Raw genomic sequence first — 21,867 nt, forward strand, 5'->3', positions numbered from 1 at the left:
AGCGTGTAGCGCACTTTAGTACTTAATCCACAGGCCGGCAAAACAAGCGCCAGCCAAAAGCTCAGGGCTCAATACAAACTTTTAATTACACTTCAAAGACTTCGTACAGTGCAACAGTGAATGAGCGCTCGCAGTTAGTATTCACAAGAGTCCACTTTATCAAATGTTAACCGCGTCTATTTCCTTCCCGGTCCCTCAAGACGCCCACCAGCTTCCCGTCTGCCCGGCCTCCGCAGTTTCTTCCAGTTTGGGCTCTGGACCGGCACATGAGAACTGCCAGCTGGTCCGCTCCATGGTCCTGGGAAAACGGAAGCCCACTGTCCCAGTCCCACCAAGACATGTTTTATTCGAACCCAATTAGATAGGGAAGTAGGGGCAGGGGTTCCTTTCACTAAAACAAACAAAAAAACTCTTCATCCTTTGAAACGTGTGTGTGTGTGTGTGTGTGTGTGTGTGTGAGAGAGAGAGAGAGAGAGAGAGAGAGAGAGAGAGAGAGAGAGAGAGAGAGAGAGAGAGAATGAGAATATGGGCAAATGGCTATGAAATACTGTACCATAAAATAAATCAGAAGGAAAGGAGTCTGGGAAGGAGAACCATCCTAAGGCGTGAGGCAGGAGACGACCCCTGTCCGTGATACTTCACCCACTCTGCCCAGTGGGGACAAGCTTCAGGGAGGGGAAGGTGTGGGCTGAAAAACAATCTCCAAAAGGGTCACTAGAGTGAGTTGAAAGAGAGAAGGCTGCCCTGGCTGGCTTGCTCAGTGGTTAGTGACAGCCTGTGCACCAGAGGGTCTGGAGTTTGTTACCATCAAAGACAGGTACCTGGGTTGCAGGTTCAATCTCTGCCCCTGTTGGGGTGGGTGCGGGAGGCAACCAACTGATGTCTCATCAATGTTTCTCTCTCTCCCTTCTCCACCCTTCCACTCTTAAAAAAAAAAAATCAATGGCCCTGACCGGTTTGGCTCAGTGGATAGAGCGTCGGCCTGCGGACTGAAAGGTCCCAGGTTCGATTCCAGTCAAGGGCATGTACCTTGGTTGCGGTCACATCCCCAGTGGGGGGATGGGGGTTACGGGAGGCAGCTGATCAATGTTTCTAACTTGCTATCCCTCTCTCTTCCTCTCTGTAAAAAATCAATAAAATATATATATTTTTAAAAATCAATGGAACAAAAGACAGAGAAAGAAGGCAGGCTTCTGTTATGTTAGTGGTTCTTAAGGTAAAGGGGTGACTGAGGGGCAGGAAGATTCAGAATGATCTGTGGGCCTAACCCTTTGGATGACCGTTTGTGGGTGGGAAGGAATCTTGACAAAGTGCAAGAAAAAGCAAACCAAAATAAGGGAAAATAACCCTCAAAGATAAAAGACCAAGATGGGCAGTGTCAGTGGTGAAGGTAGAAAAATGTGTCTTTCAGATTCTGATCTGGCCAGGGCGATAGAATGTGGGGCAGCTGTAAGAAACAGCAAGGCTTCAAAAGGTAGCTAGCACCTTTCAAGCTGGCACCATGGCCCTTCCCAGGGGGTGGGACCAATAAGAAGGTTTGAAGGATCATCCTGGCCACATGTCTCAAGGACAAGTGCAGGGTTTGATATGCCTTCTTCTCATCCTTTTTGCTGCACCTCTCTCACCTGCAACACAGGCTTGGTAGACAAGGTAGGATGAGGCAGGGAAGGAACGCTCCTCACTTAGCTCCCGAGAGCATCAACAGGTAACCTTGGCAGTATCAGGCTGGTGTGTAGTGGTCCTGGTGTTGGGTGACTTCCTGACCCGCTCTCTTCCAAGCATCCCCCTCGAGCAGCGGTCGCCAACCTTTCGGACCTCACAGACCTCAGGGACCAGCAGTGATCCGAGGACCACTGGTTGGCGACCGCTACACGAGAAGGTGCCATGACCGGGATGACTTCACATTGGGGAGAAGAAAACACAGACAGTTCCACGTATCAGAGACAACATTCGTTTCCGTGAGTCCAAGTGATTGGGATATATCTGTATGACAACTGCCCTCTCCTAGGCCTGGCTCAGCTGGTCTGGGAGATGGGCTGGGGCACACATCCCCTCTTGGCCTATCCAAGCCAGCTACTCTCTCAATCTGACTTTTCAGGGTAGTGCTCCAAGTCCCGTGTGCCCCAGGCCGCCTGATCTACTTGGAATTGTGCCTACCACTGTAGTCGTCTGGGCCAGGGGAAGCCAGCAGCTTGTAAGTCCTGGGACTGCAGGGACATGGAAGGGATAGGGAACTGATATTGAAGGAAAAGCTACATTGTATTTTCCTGAGGAAAGGGTGGGCTCTGACTGCAGGATTGGATAGGTGCTTTAGCAGGACAAAGACAGTAACCTGGTTCACAGATGTTAAAACAATATAAACACACAAAATAAAATACTAACATTTCTCCCAATCTAATAACTCCGAAGAGAGGATGAGCACTCTGAAGCTTTTGCTGTGCCTACTCCCTGTGCAAAAGTGCTTGGCACCTTGCCCCCAGTGGCAGGAAAAAGCAGAGTAGTCTGGTGGGCAAATCAGTCCCAAAATAAAAATAAGCCTAAGAGACGAAGCAGGAAAAGGCTGATGGCAAACTGCTTGGAATCTGGGCTGACGGCCCAAGTGGAAGAACCAGTGGCAGTAAGCAAGCTCTATGTACAGCTCTTCTCAGGATCTCAGGGACACAGGTGGAAAGGGAAACCAGAAGGGTTAGCGGGAGGCATAGAGTGGGACTGGTGGGGAGGGTGGGTTCCTTAGGGCAGGATGGAGTACAGGGACTGAGTGAGGGAGCCCGGTTGGGCAGGAAAACTAAATAATGGGCAGGAGCTGCAGGTGTGGAGCCTCTTCAGCAAGAGCAGTTCAAAGTCTCAGTTCCTGTCCCTACAGGGCGCCTGGCCCAGGGCAGGGCTAGGGATGTGGTGGGGGCACGTAGAGCGGGTGCTATCTCCCTGCTCTGTCCCCTCCCCAGAGTCGTGTGGGAAACAGAGGCTTCTCTCCCACACTGTTACCAGTGTCTCGAGTCCACCAGCTCAGGTCTGAGGCTCAGTTTCTTGAGGCTCTCGTAGCCGACCACAATGACAATGGTGGAGGGCGTGGCTGAGATGATTCTGGCTGAGAGGCCCTTCATGAAGCCCCAAGGCCCCTCTTCTGCCATCAGCTGTCTGAAGGTCAGGATAATGGAGTTCTTGCCCTCAACCTGGAAAAGTCAACACAGTGGAGGGTCATGGTCTGCAGTCACAGCTCCTCTGCCTCAGGGAAAACTGAATTTGAATTCTGCTCCCCAATTTACTAACAGCATAACCTCAGTAATTTAACTCACTCTTTGCACTTCAGTTTCCTTGAATACAAAACAGTGATAGCCCTATGCCACGTGGTTCTGAGCGGTAAACAAAAGAAGACTTGTAAAAGTTGAGAACAGGACCTGGCAGGCAGTAAGTGTTCAATAAGCATTAGTCATTACTGTCATTAGATAAACTAGAGGCGATGAGCTTTGGACTGGGTGCTTTTCTCTGGTCTCTGGGTGGCTGATTCAATCACCTCTAAGGCCCTCTGCAGCTCTGCCCATCTGTGATTGTGACTCTGATCATCTCAATCCCTCTGAACCCCCATGGCTGGAGTCCCCCCGCCCCCGACTCTGTTGTTTCCCAGGCACCTATCTTCCCTATCACATTGGAAGCCTGGCTAAGGCAGGAATCTTTTCTTTCTCAACAGTCCTGCCCCCTCTGTCTCCCCATAAATCCTGCCACCAAACTGTATCTTTAGATACCACCCACTCAGACCCTCAGTCAAGGCAGGACAGGTGCACTCCTTGTTACACCTCCTGTACTGTATGACCTTCACAAGGTGGTCCCACCTGTGGCTAAGAACATCTACCCACTCGTCCTGCCTCCTTTAACACTCTTCTCCACACTCCCGTCTTCCTCTCAGTCCTCTCATCTGACCACCTCTGCGCCCCTAACCCTCACACTTATCCTCGGCCACGTCAAGGGCTTTTTAGCTATACCTCTGGCCCTCATATGCACTTTGTCCCCTCTGGCCTGGAAGCACCTCTGAGTAGAGACCTATCCTTTCCCTGGATCTCCTTGCAGAACACCCAGGACAAGGCTCAGGAGAGAATGAGGATGGAACCTCTGTACTTTATTATTTACAAACTAATCAGATGCCAGCTTACTAGTACTCATTTTCAAATGTGTGTGGTGGGGTGGGGGTGGGGGGGGGGAGGGCATTCTTTCTTGAGATAAAAATATCTAGATTTTCCCAGACAAGGATAAAGGAGTTCATCACAAAGACAAAGAAGGACCCAGCAATTCTACGTCTGGGTATTTATTGGAAGAAACCCAAAACACTAATTCGAAAAGACACACACATTAACTGAAGCATTATTTACAATAGCCAAGATATGGAAGCAACCTAAGCGTCCATCAACTGACGAATGGATAAAGAAGATGTGGTACATATATACAATGGAATATTACTCAACTTTTAAAAAGAATGTAATCTTGCCATTTGCAACAACATGAATGGACCGAGAGGGCATTATGCTAAATGAATTAAGTCAGAGAGAGAAAGACAAATACCATATGATTTCACTTCTATGTGGAATCTAAAACACTAAATGAACAAAACAGAAACAGACTCATAGATACAGAGAACATTTTTTTCTTTTAATCTTCACCCAAGGATATTTTTCCCATTGATTTTTAGACAGAGTGGAAGGGAAGGGGAGAGACAGAGAGAGAAACATTGATGTGAGAGAGAGACATGGGTTGGTTGCCTCTTGCACTTGCCCTGACCAGGGCCAGGGATCGAGCCTGCAGCTGAGATACGTGCCCTTGGCTGGAACTAAACCCAGGACTGTTCAGTCCGAGGGCTGACAATCCAACCACTAAGCCAAACTGGCTAGGGCTACGGGAACGTTTTGATGGTTGCCAGATGAGAGGGAGTTTGGTTGAAAAAGGGGAAGGGATTAAGATGTACAAATTGCCAGTTAGAAAAACAGTGCCAGGATGTAAAATACAGCAGGGAATATGGTAATAACTATGGATGGTGTCAGGTGTGTACTAGACTTAGCGGGATAATCACTTTGTAATTTATATAAATGTCTAATCATTATGTTGTACACCTGAAACTAATACACTATTGAATGTCAACTGTAATTGAAAAATAAAAAAATGATTATAAAAAAATACACCTAGATTTACCAGCCACCTCCATCCCAACATCCTGGTGTTAGGGAAGCTGACTGCACTCCCAAGCTGTTACGGTTATTTTTCTTCTCTCCCCTCCTCAGCTGCCTCTGAAGCTATCCAAATCAGACAGTAAAGCCCTCCATTCTCTTGACCTAAAGCTTTATACAGCAAAACCTGCCATTTATATGTTATATGTCATCATTCAAATTCTATTTCCTTGAACTAGGTACCCTGAAATTGTTTTTGAGCTGAATGAAGATAAGAACTATAACTTCAGCACAGCACTACCAAGGGCTTTGTCAGTGTTTTTGCTGGGTCCACACAGTACAATCTGTGAAACCTATTCAAGAACAGTCAGTCTCACCCTGGCTGGTGTGGCTGAGCTGGTTGGAGTGTCGTCCCGCACATAAAAAGGTTGTGGGTTCAATTCCCAGTTAGGGCACATATCCAGGTTGCAGGTTCAATCTCCGGTCAGGGCGTATACGGGAGGCAACTGATCAATGTTTCTCTCTCACATCAGCATTTTTCACTCCCTTCTTCTCTCTCGCCCTTCCTCTCTCTCTAAAATCAATAAAAACATATCCTCTGGTGGGCACAAAAGGGAAAAAAAAAAACAATTTCACTGCCCGTAGAGAGCTCACAGAGAGAAACCAAAGAGACCTAGGAAATGAACTGAAATTGATATTTCTAAATGCAGGTAAGGAAAAGGTGGTTATAGGCTATGCTAATAGGATAAAAGGCTGTAAGAAGAAACCAGCAAGAATTTCCTAGAGGCATGGGCAAGTAAAGGAACAGAAGCACACAAGCTAGCAGACAGGATGAAAAAAACATTCTAGGTGCTTCAAACCACTCAGCTGGTTTCTGTAAATGCTAAGTCATAACCACAAGAAAGGGGCTTGGATAACCAAGAGATGCTGGCTGACCTACACAGCCATGACACAAAGAGGTCAGGGGAAGGCTGGAAGGCCTAAAGATCACACTTCTAATGGGTAATGCGGGAGGAGGGCTGGGTGGAGGCTGGTCTTACCTGCACTCGGGTTCGGATGACATCCATGGGATTGGTGAGGATGGAAGCCGTAGCTGCAGCCAGGGGCCCTGAGATGGCTTGAAACACAATGTGAGGGCATTCCTTAGGACAGAGAGACGAGAGCTGCTCTGGAATGGAGGGAAAGACAGTTCCTTAAGACATGAGGTACCACCCTGTCTGCCCTCACACTGCTTCTACCAATTGGGCCAATGATGACAAACCTTCCATCCTTAGCCACCTCAGAGGCCCCCATCGGCATAACTCCCATCTTTATTTCTCTTTGCTTCCTTCTGAACCAACAAAAAATTATAAATCTGAGGCTCCATCCAGAAGTCATCTGGAGAGAGAAATTTCAAAACCTCTTTGCCTGCTGACTCCTTTCATCTGATGGACAGAAATCCTTCCTGTTATAACAATCTTATGCTTGTGTTCTGCTTCGCCCAACCCATAGGCTAGAAAAGCACACACTACATATTTTCTATAATATGCACTGAATAACTCGTTGGATACATTGAAAGCTGGTAACACTGCCCAGCCAGCATAGCTTAGTGATTGAGCATCGACCTATGAACCAGGAGGTTACAGTTTGACTCCTGGTTAGGGCACATGTCAGGATTGCAGGCTCAATCCCGTGTGGGTCATGCAGGAGGCAGCCAATCAATGATTCTCTCTTATCACTGATGTTTCTCTCTCTCCCTCTCCTTTCCTCTCTGAAATAAATTTAAAAAATATTTTTAAAAAACCTGATTGTCTTTAAAGCAGGGAGTTGTATGTGGTGGATGGGGGCTTTTTCACAGTATACCCTTCTTTCCTACCTTTTGAATTTTTTAAGAAGTTTTTAAAAAATTGATTTTAGAGATGGAGGAAGAGAGAGGGAGAAAAAAAACAACAAAATTACAATTAAAAGAGAAAGTCATATCCTACAGCCTATATTAAGAAACAAAAATTTATTTTTCAAAATGCTGATGAAGAAGACTGAATAATAGCCCTGGCTGGTGTGCTCAGTGATTAGAGTGTTGCCCATGCACCTAAGGATTGGAGGTTTGATTCCTGGTCAAGGGCACGTACCTGGGTTGCAGGTTAAATCCCCATCCCAAGTTGGTGGCATTCAGAAGGTAACCAATCGATGTGTCTCTCTCACATCTATGTTTCCCTCTGTTCTCTCTCTCTCTCTCTCTCTCTCTCTCTCTCTCTCTCTCTCCTCCCTCCCTCCCACCCCCTTCCACTCTAAAAATCAATGGAAAAAATATCCTCAGGTAAGGATTAACAAACAAAACAAAAGACTGAATAATGCCCAGATTCACCCATTCCCCGTATCACTGAGAAGTTCACCTACAATTGAATTTTTTGCTTTACTCTCTCTAGAAGTGAAAGACGAGCTCATTAATTTATTTAACAAAGACGTATTGAATGGCTACCATGAACCAGTCCCCGTGGGTCCTGAGGATATAACAGTGAATAAAAGAGCCTCAAAATCCTTGCCCTTGTGACATTTACGTTCTAACTGCCTGAATAAACAAATAAAAAGCAAAATATATAGTTATGTCAGAAGGTGATATGTGCTAGCTAGATAAAAATAAAGCAGGGCCCTAACCGGTTTGGCTCAGTGGATAGAGCGTTGGCCTGTGGACTGAAGGGTCCCAGGTTCAATTCCGGTCAAGGGCATGTACCTTGGTTGGTGGCACATCCCCAGTAGAGGGTGTGCAGGAGGCAACTGATCGATGTTTCTCTCTTATCAATGTTTCTAACTATCTCCCTTCCTCTCTGTAAAAAATCAATAAAATAGATCTTAAAAAAAATAAATAAATAAAGCAGGAAAGGAGACAGGAAACGAATGCCAAAGGTAGGGTGTGAATGGGCTGCCATTTTATTTTATTTTATTTAAATATATTTTATTGATTTTTCACAGAGAGGAAGGGAGAGGGATAGAGAGTTAGAAACATTGATGAGAGAGAAACATCGATCAGCTGCCTCCTGCACACCCCCTACTGGGGATGTGCCCCCAACCAAGGTACATGCCCTTGACCGGAATCGGACCTGGGACCCTTGAGTCCGCAGGCTGACGCTCTATCCACTGAGCCGAACAGGTTAGGGCGGGTTGCCATTTTAAACAAGGTGGTCATGAAAGCCCTCTTCAGAAGGTGAAGTTTGAGCGAAGTCCTAAAGAAGAGTGCAAGCTATAAGGCTCTGTTGTGGACAGAACTTTCCAAGCAGAAGTAACATCCTATGTAACGGTCCTGAGACACCTTAAATCTTCAAAGGACAGCAAGGCCAGTATGCCTGGAGCAGAATGAGGGAGAGACCAGGATGAGGTCCAGGAGGGAAGGCATTTAGGACCTTGAAGCCACTGCAAGGACTTTGGCTTTTACTCTGAGACTGGATGTAAAATAGATTTATCATCTTCAAAGATTCCCTCCGTTTTCTCTCTACAATTCAATCACCATAATACCTTTACATTTTTTTTCTCATGCTCCTAGTTTGGGTATTTTGTAGCCAGGCAACTAAATATTAGGGAATAAATAGGATCGTAGGGGTTGGCAGGGCAGAAGTGAGAGCTTCTAAGACCCAGCAGCATGGCAGAATTCCTTAAGCCCTACCAGAACCATCTCCCCTGATTTCTAATCACTTTCTTCCCCAGGGTCAGCATACAAATAGAAACAAAGTGAACTGGTGACTCCTCCTCATGGGTGTCCTGTTTCTCTTGACAAGAAAGCATTTCATAACCATTAAAGGTAGCATCTGGGCTGGCATTGCCAGCCTCCTTGGGCCTGTCTGCACTAGCCCTCAGGCCTGTAAGCTGCAGTGAGATCCAGATGCCAATTCTAGACATGCATACATGCCATTTTCCTGGGGCTTAGGGAGAGATGGAAAGACAAAGGCAAGAGGGTAGGGGAAAGAGCCCCATGTCTTTCCTTCTCCGTTATTCATTCAACAAGTGATTACTGGGCACCTATTATCTGACTTGGTTTAAGTCTCTCCTGGTTAAATAACTTCGGACATGTAATATAAATCATTTTTGTTTAATGCTTGCTAGATGCCAAGCACTGAGATAAGCACTAGACATAAAACAAAAATGGACAGGGAAATGCCTTTATGGACCTTACAGTCTAATTAAGAAGCTGGGGCCCTAACCGGTTTGGCTCAGTGGATAGAGCGTCAGCCTGAGGACTCAAGGGTCCCGGGTTCGATTTCGGTCAAGGGCATGTACCTTGGTTGCGGGCACATCCCTAGTAGGGAGTGTGCAGGAGGCAGTTGATCGATGTTTCTCTCTCATTGATGTTTCTAACTCTCTATCCCTCTCCCTTCCTCTTTGTAAAAAATCAATAAAAATATATTAAAAAAAAAAAAAAAGCTGGGGTTGGAGATAAAATAACTGCAAATTATCACAAGTGCTATTATAACAAGTGCTCTGAAGGAAACAAGGTGCTGAAAAAGAAAACAGAAAGAACCCTCTTTCTCGCTGGGTAGTTAAACAAGTCCACTCTGCAAAGGTGGCATGGAAGCCAAGGCCTGAAGCATGAGAAAGACCCAGCCATACAAAGAACAGGGGAGAGGGGATTCCAGGCAGAAAGAACATTATTTGCAAGAGCTTTGAGGTGAGAACGGAGCTTGGTGTGTTAGAAACTGAGAGAAAGGCAGTGAAGATGGACCAGAGTGAGGAAGGGGAGAGTAGCACAAGATGGGGCTGAGGAGGCAGATAGGAGCCAGATCATGTACAGATCATGTAGACCAGTGTTGACCACGGGAAGCATTAGATTTTATTCTAAATGCCCACAAGTCAGCACTGGTAGATTTTAAGCAAAATGGGATAATGAGAACCAGTCTACTCATTCAACAAATATTTACTGAGAACATCAATTCACCAGAGTCTAAGAGACACAGTGGTCACAGAGCCTGGCACATGGTGGATAGTCAACAAATGTTAGTTTCCTCCCCCATCCAAGAACCTTTCCAGTGAATTATATATCAATATAGCTGGAAAATGTGCATTAAAAATTAAAGAATCCACATTGTAGAAGAGATAAGGCACACACAAATAACATCAAGGAAAATGTAATAACAACCTTAAGAAAGATACAAGCAATATAATGGAGGTTGAAAGGAGGGAAAGGTCACTTCTGGGTTAAGGGCTACATGGAGAGGATGGGATAGGAGGCAATAAGGAGCACATAAGTCATGATTTCACCCCGGTAAGGTCCCTGGAAGGCATTGAAGCAGAGGTGTGATATGAACAAAGCAAAGGTAGGAGAGATGACACATGGTTGAGGAACTGTACGTAGCTGGCTGGTTGCAGCACAGACTATACACGGGGGAGCAGCACGTGGTTTCACTATAGAGGGAGGCTAAAGCCAGGCTGAAGTGTTTGGATTTTACTCAGCAAGCAGTGGATCTACTGAACAACACAGAGTTTAAAAAGTTAATCCATTAGGAAGTGAGTGATAGATAGGAAGGAAGAGGCTTCTAGAGAACAGGCTGATGCTGCTGTCCAGGAAGGTGGTAACAGTGGCATGGTTTCCAAGAAAGGCAGCAGGAATGGAGAGAAAGTTTGGAAAGACATTTTGGGGTCACAAGGACTAGATGTGGAGCCAAGGAAAAGGGTGTAGCCAAGCTCAATCCCCAAGGCTTCAGTCTCAGCAATTTGGAAAATAACATGACCACTGACACATAGAAAGAAGTCAGAGAGGAAAACCAAACTGGGAAGAAGAATAGTTCATAGAGCTCCCGAGGGGTCCCAGATTGGAGAGGGTGCAGGCTGGGCCGAGAGACGCCCCCCCCCCCCAGTGCACAAATTTCGTGTACCGGGCCTCTAGTATTAAAATATTTCTTCTAATTAATTTCCTTTCAATGTGCATGAATCTGTGCACCAGGCCACTAGAATATGTATATATGAAAAAAGAATAGTTCATAGGGTAAAATTTCAGATGTAAATACATGCATCCAAGTTGAGAGGTCAGTCAGAATATTTGTCTGGAGCAGAGCTCTGGAGAGGTTAGTCTGGAAATGGAAATAGAGATTTTGAGACATATTAGAAAAGTACAACTCATTTGTAAATGAAATCAAATGAAGAGAGAAGGGAGAAGATAGACTCCAGAGAACATGCTCACATTTCCTAGGAAGTTTTTTTAACATTAAGATTGCCAGGCTCGCCCTAGCTGGTTTTGCTCAGTGGATAGAGCATCAGCCTGCAGACTGAAGGGTCCCAGGTTCAGTTCTGGTCAAGGGCACATACCCGGGTTGCAGGCTTGATCCCCAGTGGGGGGCATGCAGGAGGCAGCTGATCAATGATTCTCATCGTGGATGTTTCTATCTCTCCCTCTCCCTTTCTCTCTGAAATCAATAAAAATATTTTTTTAAAAAAAAGACAAAGAGATTGCCAGGCTCCATTCCCACAGAATCTGCTACAAAGGATCAGAAGAAGAGTCCAGGTATGTGAATTTTACCAGATACTCTTTTTTAAAAAATATATATATTTTATTGATTTTTTTACAGAGAGGAAGGGAGAAGGATAGAGAGTTAGAAACATTGATGAGAGAGAAACATCGATCAGCTGCCTTCTGCACACCCCTAACTGGGGATATGCCCGCAACCAAGGTACATGCCCTTGACCGGAATCGAACCTGGGACCCTTCAGTCCGCAGGCCGATGCTCTATCCACTGAGCCAAACTGGTCAGGGCTTACCAGATACTCTTGTGTTAAACAGAAGAAGAAAGAAACAGAGAGGAAAAAAAGAAAGTGAGCTAGTTAAGAAGAAGGAGAAAGTGATAGAGGGGGAAAAGGAAGGAGGAAAAAAGGGGAGGAGGAGGAGGAGGAGGAGGAGGAAGAGGTACAATCAGAAAAACAGGAAAACTATAAAAGTACAGTGCCATAGAAACAAAATGATTCTAGGTTAGGAAGTCCTTATAAAATCTGGTTAGAAAAGTTCCAGATGGGATAAGACAGAATGCCCACTGCCAAGGGTTAGAGGCCAGCAGGGTTAGGGAGGTTGTAAGCACAGACTGCCCTAACTGGAATTTGCTAGTTACCCAAAGCTGCCATGTCAAGGGCAGCAGGCACACTCTTGGCAATGTGTTCTGCCCTTTCATAAGGAAGTTTGGCAATGTTTATTGAGGCTCTCAAAAATCTTATCTTTTAACACAGTAATCCCATTTCTGGGAAATACTTAAAAAGAAGTAAAACGTGTTATAAACAAATACAGGAGTGCAGAGGTTCATGGTTATATCACATCTTGAATTTAACAATGCTGAGGAAAGGCATCCAACTCAAAACCTCACTATTATTCATTAATTTTATCTTCAAATCCCAAATACCCCTTAATTTTGTCCTTTTCTATCTTCCAATTATCTGCCAATATTCCACTAACCCTAGTTGATTGCTATGCACAAAGAATACATTCTATGGTCTATAGGGAGCGGCTATAGGGTCAAGCCTCTGACTGACCTGTGGCAGGGCCACAAAAAAGTCCTAGCTTGGAGGGCAGAGCCCTCTTAGCATAATTAAACTTAACCTTATAGCCCCTCCCTAGTTCCTTCCTAGGTAGCTAATGGGCTGTGGGAGGTGCAGCAAGTGCTGCCAAAACAAGGTGAAACTCACAACACTGCAACCATGTTGACTACTTCCTTGTTTTGCCTTGACTATAAAATAAAACCTGGGCCCTAACTGGTTTGGCTCAGTGGATAGAGCTTCAGCCTGCGACTAAAGGGTCCCAGGTTCGATTCTAGTCAAGGGCATGTACCTTAGTTGTGGGCACATCCCCAGTAGGGGGCGTGCAGGAGGCAGCTGACCGATGTTTCTCATCGATGTTTCTAACTCTCTATCCCTCTCCCTCCCTCTCTGTAAAAAAATCAATAAAATATATATTTTTTAAAAATAATTAAAAAATAAATAAAGCCTGGGCTTGGAGGCTGGACCTTTCTGTGTCCTCATCCAGGAATGGAAGATCCACCCAGCCCCAACTGTATTCTCTTTGTCTGTCTTCTTTAATCCTTCACTGTCCCTCATCAGGTTCACCCTTGGCCGTGCTGGCATGGCACAATGGTCTACAATAATCTACTCTACTTGTCTGATTCCCCCCACTTTAATATAAGCTCCCTGAAGGAAAGAACTATGTATTATTCATCTTTGAATCCTCTTGAATCAAATGTTTGCTGAATGAATGGCCCATTCTCCCATTAAGTCTCCCTCTGTCACATGTACAGAACAAGGGTATCTTAGCCACATTAGTAAACCCACACCCCACTCTCCTGGGTCCCTGCTTACCTGCGTAGAAGTGATAGAAGGGCCACCAGACAGCACTGTTGGGGATGTAGGTAAGCAGTGAAGCCACATAGCCTCGGTAGAAGCCTCGAAGCCCATCGACCCGCAGGATCTGCCTGATGATGTCCTTGGTTTGGCCAAAGGCAATTACTCCTTGTCCCTCTGGGTTCCCCCGCACTTGGAAGCGGCCCACTTTCTCACCCTTACGCTGCATCATCAGGTGCTGAGAGACCACATCAATGGGCACGGTGATGCTCTGGGCCACGAGAGAGGCCGAGCCACCAGCCACAAGTGATTTGACTGTGTTGCTCTGGCTGTAATCAGATACAAACTTCCGGGTGAGCTCGTAAGTGGTGACATAGCACTGGCCCGAGATGAGGGTGAAGGTGTTGACCAGGAACCCCCGGTAGAGGCCAGTCACACCATCTGCTCGCAGGATCTTAATGAAAGCATCAAAGGTCCCATGGTAGAGGCTCCTGCCTTTCTGAACCTGCAACCGAGTGCGGATGAGGGTGAATGGGTAGACGCTGACCCGGATCATCATTGTCATTGCCACACCAAACACGTAGAACTTCTTCTTGTCCAGGTGTTCCCACTCAATGATCTGGATGTTGCGTTTGTCTTCCATTGTGTCCGAAGTCCTGGGGATTTTAGCAGGGTGGAGGAATGTGAGGAAGGACCTCAGAACTTCACACTTTCCCCTCCTGGCTAGACTCTGAAACCCCATTCTCAGGCTTCATCTTCCGGGGTTCTTAACTCAGTCTGGCTCTAGATGTTCCCTCACAGATTAGGAGACTGCCCCCTTCTCTCTCCTTTATCCATCCTTCCCAAGTCCAGAAACCTTTCCTTACCTCAGTGACTTCCCTAGTTTCACTCCCATGTCAGCTCCCTACCCCCAGTTTATCATCTATTCTGGTCTCTCTGCCTCTGCCTGGGCCCTGGTGTCATGGCCCATTCTCCTCCTCCTTCTCTGGCTCACCCAAGCAGAGCTCAGGATGCTATGGACAAACCAACCACCTGACAGGATGTAAGGCCTTTCAGCAAGCTAACAGGATGCCAGTATGTGACATTTAGGAGGTTCCTAAAGGCAGAGGGAAGTGCTCCATTTTTGAGCACTAGGCCCACTGAAGAGGCACTGCCTTTGACCTCGAATCCCCAGCACAGTGCCTCTTTCATCACCCTTTGCCAGCTGACTCGCCTGACTTCATTTATGGTTTCTGTGCTGGCCCCTCTGAGCTCCCCGGGCCCACCCTCACTACACTTATATTTTCTCCATTCTGCATTAGAAGAAAGTGTGGGGAAGAAGCTAAGTGGGGCTTTCATACCACAGGGCACCCCCTCACACACACCTCCCCACTCTCCAATGAGAGTAGAACATTAGGAACAGGCAAAGATCAGAGTCCTCTCTGGTTATTAGATAACTCGCTCTAGAGAAAGGAAAGAACCACCTGAAGAGCCTTGAGAACTACAGGGTAAAGAACATGTTTGGCCCCTTTCATCCCTAAGCATATAAATCATTGCCTCAGTCCCAGGTACAACGAAGGGAGATTCAAGTAACAGAAGACTCTGCCTTCAAGAAACTCACAGTGTGTTAAAAAAAAAAAAAAAAAAAAAAAAGACACAGTATCTCTCTGGGGAATGATGTCAGATACAGCCCTGGCCAAGTAGCTCAGTTGGTTAGAGTGTCATCCATTCTATTCCCGGGCACATAGAATCAACCAATGCATCAAAGCAATTAAAGCAATGTCTCTCTCTCTCTCTCTCTCTCTCTCTCTCTCTCTCAAAATCAATCAATAAAAATTTTTTAAAAAGGAATACAGGGCAGCCCTTGCTGGTTTAGCTCAGTGGATAGAGCATCGGTCTGTGGACTGAAGGGTCCCAGGTTCGATTCCGGCCAAGGACACATGCCTGGGTTGCGGGCTTGGTCCCCAGTGGGGGGCATGCAGGAGACAGCCGATCAATGATTCTCTCTCATCATTGATGTTTCTATCTCTCTCTCCCTCTCCCTTCCTCTCTGAAATCAATAAAGAAATATATATATATATTTTTTTAAAAAAGGAATACAGGGCAAATCAATGTACACAAGACCCTCATGTTAAGTGTATCCATTGCTTAAAATTTCAAACAAAACTAAAAAGCCTACTAATGTAGTAATTACATAAAATCAGGACCTTCCAACTGAAGAACTGTCAAATGAACTGTCACATGAAAGGGCGTCATATAGTGGACACAATCTTAGTAACGATGTGATGTGCTCCTGTGTAGGACATGGACATACCCAGAGGGTTGAAAGTTCTACACAAGTAGTCCTGGTGCTAATGCCTTGGGAAAACTCATGTCAAGTGGTTAACCAGAGTCCATCTTCAACCTCTTTCCCCAGGCCAAGGCCCTAACTGGCCTAAGTCGTTTCTTGGTTTGCCATGGAAGTCAGTGGGGAAGCAAGGTTAGCTTTTCAGTATTCCCTGAGCTGGACTGTGTCACTTTCATGAAAGTACAGGATTCCTGCAGTGCACGCTGAGTGCCTGGGAACTGAGGGACAACCTCCCTTCAAGGAGAGGCCTAGGTGAGGTACACGTAACCAACACAGGCTTCCTGGGGGAGGACAAAGCAGTTTGAATGAAGGAGGAATACGTGTAGACAGTGAAAGGGAAAGAACAATAGCTTGGAACAACTAGGCTGGCCAGAATGGAGACTCTAGACCAGGGGTCCTCAAACTACGGCCCGCGGGCCGACTCGTCCAGGGCCCGCAGTGCGCATGTGTGGAATGTCTGGGGGACAGTGAACTGGCCCCCTGTTTAAAAAGTTCGAGGACCTCTGCTCTAGACCGGAAAATAAGTTAGAGGTGGGGTTCTAGGAGAACCCCTGAAACACTGATGTGCCATTTGCTGTGGGCAAAAGTGGCCCCTCCTCCCCACCAAGTCCAGCAGGGCAATCTCTTCTTTTGAGGCCCTTCGAGGGAAGGTGGTCACTGTTTCCCCTGCCCCAGGGTGTCTGTCATCCAGGGTCCCAAGGTCATGTTTCCATTACCACTGAGAGTTGAAGAGAGACACTAGGATTTACTGAATACCTGTTACCCCATGCAACCTTACAACCTAATCTGCGCACAGCTGGCTACTTCTGCTAAGGAAATAGAGGGTCAGCTATATTAAAAGGAACAGACCCAAGGTCACGTAGCTGGTCAGTGGTAAAAGCAGGATATGAGCCAAGATTGTTCTCTACCGCACCATGCCTTTTACTCCCCTGGGAGGTGAAGAGCTCCGCCACAAATCACTCTGTTCGGTCTAAAGCCAAGTCATTCCCGCTGTGGGAGCAGGATGAATGCCCTCAGGACTGCCAGGCACCCAAGGGTTAAGCACAAGCTCCTGGCCCTGCAGCTGCCTATGGATTTCTTAGCTTTGTGCTAGAGAAACCAAGAGCTGCCTCTGCGCTCTCGGTGAGCTTGTGGAATGACTGAGCGGAGTGACTGAGCAGTCACATTGTTGTCACAGGACAAATGCAGCAGGGCTCAAGCAGGAGGGACTCCTACAGGGATCATGCAAATTGTATGCTCAGCAGGGCAGAGAAGCAGAGCAACAAAGGATTCTGTTCCAGGACCTGGTTTTGTGGGCACCATCTCAATTTTTCAGCTGAATCACAAAGTACCAACATCTCCTGATGAGAAATCCTAAGGCAGGACCCAGTACCTGCTTTCCTCCATCTGACATGTGCCAGTCTATTTTATTTCTTTTTATTTTGTGTATTTATTGTGTGTGTGTGTGTGTGTGTGTGATGCGCGCACGGGCCAGTCTATTTTAAATTCTCAGAAGGAGGCCGAAACCGGTTTGGCTCGGTGGATGGAACGTCGGCCTGCGGACTGAAGGGTCCTGGGTTCGATTCCAGTCAAGGGCATGTACCTGAGTTGTGGGCACTTCCCCAGTGGGGGATGTGCAGGAGGCAGCTGATCGATGTTTCTCTCTCATCGATGTTTCTAACTCTCTATCTCTCTCTCTCTTCCTCTCTGTAAAAAATTAATAAAATATTAAAAAAATAAAAATAGCCGAAACCGGTTTGGCTCAGTGGATAGAGCGTCGGCCTGCAGACTGAAAGGTCCCAGGTTCGATTCCGGTCAAGGGCATGTACCTGGGTTGTGGGCATATCCCCAGTGGGAGATGTGCAGGAGGCAGCTGATCGATGTTTCTCTCTCATCGATGTTTCTAACTCTCTATCTCTCTCCCTTCCTCTCTGTAAAAAATCAATAAAAATATATTTAAAAAAAAATAAAATAAAAATAAAAAAATAAAAATAAAAAAATTCTCAGAAGGAAAAGGGACTCTCCAAGGCTGAAGCAGGTAATTCTAATTTATTATTGCCATGGTGACAGAAGAAACTACTAAGAGTCATGCCTCAGAGAGAGAAGCCTCTACAGTTGAAGGAGGAGAGACTCATTACATCTACCCCTGTTCCCTTCAAAAAGTAGGATTGTTGCTGAAACCGGTTTGGCTCAGTGGATAGAGCATCGGCCTGCGGACTGAGGGGTCTTGGGTTTGATTCCGGTCAAGGGCATGTACCTGGGTTGCGGGCACATCCCCAGTGGGAGATGTGCAGGAGGCAGCTGATCGATGTTTCTCTCTCATCGATGTTTCTAACTCTCTATCCCTCTCCCTTCCTCTCTGTAAAAAATCAATAAAATATATTAAAAAAAAAAAGTAGGACTGCTCCTAAAAGGTGGGATCTCAACCTGCTCTTTTCCTATATAATAAAAGGCTAATATGCAAACTGTCCCCTACTGGGAGTTCGACCAGGAGGCAGGGCCAGCCGACCAACCGCCTGTGGCCCCTCCCTCTGGCTGTCCCACCCCAGATCGGCCCCCCCACCCTGATCAGGGGTGGGGCAGGCCAGCCAATCTCCGGCAGCCCCTACCCCCAGCTGGCCCAGGCCGCTGCACCCAGGCACGAATTCGTGCACCAGGCCTTTAGTATTATATAAATGCCAAACTTCCTGCTCAAATAACAAAAACCAGTACCTCTTGTTTTACCCTCTGGAAAATCCTCCTTCAGATACCAGTATGCAAACTTCCTTTAGCCTTCCCAACTCAATCAGCCCAACATCGTATGGCTCTTCCCAGACCCTTATTTTGTGTACATGGCTCCAATTCTGAATTTCCCCCATCTTTTAACACTGCTTGGAGACGGAGGCTGAAGTGTTTCCTATGAAGTCATCAAATGAGATGTCAGAGGCAGAACCCTCACTACCAAGCCCAGCAGTGGAAAGGAACAAACTGGTGGATTCAGTACACACCCTCTCCACTTCCACTTTCCTTTGCAGAAAAATCACACTTGACTATTCACTAGGTTCTGAGATGAGATTACGGTTCAGGACAAGGCAATGTCACCTGGAAGGCAAGGCCATGCTGTGGAAAGAACACTAGTAGTCAGGAGGTCCACGTTGGAGCTCCTCTTCCATCATAGTTAATTTACACAAAACTAGATTGTGTAGCCGACTACTGGTAGCTGTGTGGTATAGTCTGTTGCTCCTAGACTACAAACATTTACCATATTGTACTGAATACTGTGGGCAACTGTAACACAACGATAAATATTTGTGAATCTAAACATAGAAAAGGTACAGTCTAAATACAGTATAAAAAAATAAAAAAATGGTACACCTGTATAGGGCCCTTACTATGAATGGAGTTTGCAGGACTGAAGTTGCGCTGGGTGAGTGAGTGAGGAGTGAGTGAATGTGAAGGCCTAGGACATTACTGTACACTATTGTAGACTTTACAAACACTGTACACTTAGGCTGCACTAAATTTATAAAACACTAAATCAAGCACAAGCAAAAATAATGCAATCAAGAGATTTGGCAAACATGAAACAGGTGGGGCTGCTGTCAGTATAACACAGCATACTGATTATAGCAAACTTTTTTTTTATTAATCCTCACCAAGGATATGATTTTTTACTGATTTTTACAAAGAGAGAGAGAAACATGGACCTGTTGCCTCTTGTACATGCCCTGACCAGGAATCAAACCCACAACTTCTTGGTGTACAGGAAGACACTCCAATCAACTGAGCCACCCAGCCAGGGTGCAAAGTTGTTGTTGTTTTTTAAGTAGAAAGAGTACACTCTAAAATAATGATTAAAAGTATAGTATAGCAAGCCCTGCCAGTGGGCTCAATGGTTAGAGCATCCATACATGCACGGAAAGGTCAAGGGTTTGATTCCCAGCCCGGTCGGGGCACATGCGGGAGGCAACCAATCCATGTGTCTTTCTCACATTGATGTTTCTCTCTCTCTCCTCCCCCATCCCTTCCACTGACTCTAAAAAATTAATGAAAAAAATATCCATGGGTGAAGATTAATAAAACAAAAAAAGTATAGTGTACAAATACCTAAACCAATAACACAACTGTTCATTATCGAATATTATGGACATAACTGTATGTGCTTTACTTTTTTAAAAATATTTTTATTGATTTCAGAGAGGAAGGGAGAGGGAGAGATAGATAGAAACATCAATGATGAGAATCATTGATCAGCTGCCTCCTGCATGTCCCCTACTGGGGATCGAGCCTGAAACCCAGGCATGTGACCTTGATTGGAATCAAACCTGGGACCCCTCAGTCCACAGGCCCACGCTCTATCCACTGAGCCAAACCAGCTAGGGCGTCTGTGCTTTACTTTTATACAACTGGCAGTGCAGGTTTGTTTACGCCAGCGTCACCACAAATGTGTTGTGCTAAAACATTACATTACGATGACCACAACGTCACTAGGCAATAGAAAATTTTCAGCTCCGTTATAATATTATGGGATTACTGTTGTATATGTGGTCTGGCATTGACTGAAATGTTGTTATGTGATACATGACTGTATAACAGTGTGATGCAACTCATATGAGCTAATATCATTTCTATCACAGAAAGCTGTACTGGACAATGTTGCTCTAAATCACTGCTGTTTAAAGTGGTACACAGACCAGGCAGCATGGACCTCAGTGGGAGCTTGTGAGAAATACAGAATTTCAGAATGCACCCTAGATCTGTTGAATAACAACCAACATTTTAACAAGATCTGGAATGATTAATATGTCAGAATTTTAGAGACATTACTTTAAATATTAAGGATTATCAGCAATATAAAAATGATTACAAGACTCCAAAAATCCAGGATCCTTATGACTAGGTTAGGAGCCCTTACTCCCTCCAGACTTGTTACCAGAACTTGGCTCAATGTCTACTACTGCCCGCCCAGCGTCGCTCAGTGGTTGAGCATCAACCTATGAGGTTTGATTCCCAATCACGGTATGTACATGCCTGGATTGTGGACTCCATCCCCAGTAGGGGGCGTGGAGGAGGCAGCTGGTCAATGATTCTCTCTCATCGTTGATGTTTCTCTCTCTCAAATCAATAAAAATGTATTTTTAGAAAATGTTTACTATGGGGGTAAGAGATCAACCAAAGGACTTGTATGCATGCATATAAGCATAACCAATGGACATAAGGCACTGGGGGATAGGGGAGGCTAGGGGACTGTCTAGGGCGGGGGGGGGGGGGGGGATGGACACATGTAATACCCTTTGTATTACTTTAAGCAATAAAAAAAAAAAATGTTTACTAGACTCATTCAGATCTTTTCTGCCAACCGACCCCATCAAATTAAATCACCTTCTATAACTCCTGACAACTCACCCATGGGGTTTGATCCCCACTTCCCAACTGGAAATAAGATCTTTGCTCCCTCCTTCTGTCCCCTACTGCATCTGCATCAACGCTCTGGATCGTGGGAGCTATCTACATGAACGTGAATATGTTTACATGCTGGACCACTTGTCTTATTAACGATGGAGGAAGATGTACACCGAATGCATGCATTTCCTTAGAGGACGTCCTTGGTGATATCTCTGGCCCCTCCCTTCCGATTATCTTCCTAGGATTAGGTGAGATACCCACCCAGCCTTTTGGTCTTCCAGAGGTACCCACGTGATCCCTCAACACAGACACCACGTGACAATTCTCGCCACCTCCTCTATGTGACACCCCCTTTTTACACTTGGCCTCCGCACAGCCAGCTCTGGGTCCTCGGACAGGCCCCTCGCCATGCTTCTGTGGCTGTCGGCGAACCTCATCCTCCTCCGACAGGAAAAGATGCCCCTTTGGAGTCGTCCTTCATGCCCAAAACAGCATGCGGGCTCCCACGGAACTGCAGCGGGGCACCACAGACACCCGTTGCCTCCTTGACAGGTCCAGGCCCTTAGGCGCTCCAAGCCGGCGGCTCCTTACCTTCTCAGACCAGGGAGGTCCCGCCGCGCCTGAGACGAACTCCACGCCCAGACCGCTAGGCCGCAGCTCCCAATCTATCCGCGGTACCCGGCGACTGCCAGCTTCGGTGTACATCTTCTTCCATCTCGACCCGGCTCCTGGTACTAACCGGAA

The 21,867-nt window shown here is 46.1% G+C and overlaps 1 protein-coding gene across 2 annotated transcripts in view; it reads right to left on the reverse strand.

Moving 5' to 3' along the window:
- SLC25A44 (solute carrier family 25 member 44) overlaps positions 1-21,867 on the reverse strand; it is a 34,488-nt gene extending 12,621 nt beyond the window's left edge. Inside the window, exons 1-4 of one of the 2 annotated variants that reach the window (XM_059675573.1) lie at positions 21,715-21,867; positions 13,452-14,089; positions 6,194-6,321; positions 62-3,173 (exon numbers count right to left, since the gene is read on the reverse strand). In XM_059675573.1, the coding sequence (XP_059531556.1) occupies positions 2,982-3,173; positions 6,194-6,321; positions 13,452-14,076 (945 nt within the window). In that variant the 5' untranslated portion in view covers positions 14,077-14,089; positions 21,715-21,867 and the 3' untranslated portion in view covers positions 62-2,981. Of the gene's footprint in view, positions 1-61; positions 3,174-6,193; positions 6,322-13,451; positions 14,090-21,714 lie in introns of those variants that run through there. The other variant, XR_009449951.1, reaches the window with a different exon arrangement.

Source organism: Myotis daubentonii, chromosome 18 (genome assembly GCF_963259705.1).
Source record: "Myotis daubentonii chromosome 18, mMyoDau2.1, whole genome shotgun sequence".
Classification (NCBI taxonomy): domain Eukaryota; kingdom Metazoa; phylum Chordata; class Mammalia; order Chiroptera; family Vespertilionidae; genus Myotis; species Myotis daubentonii.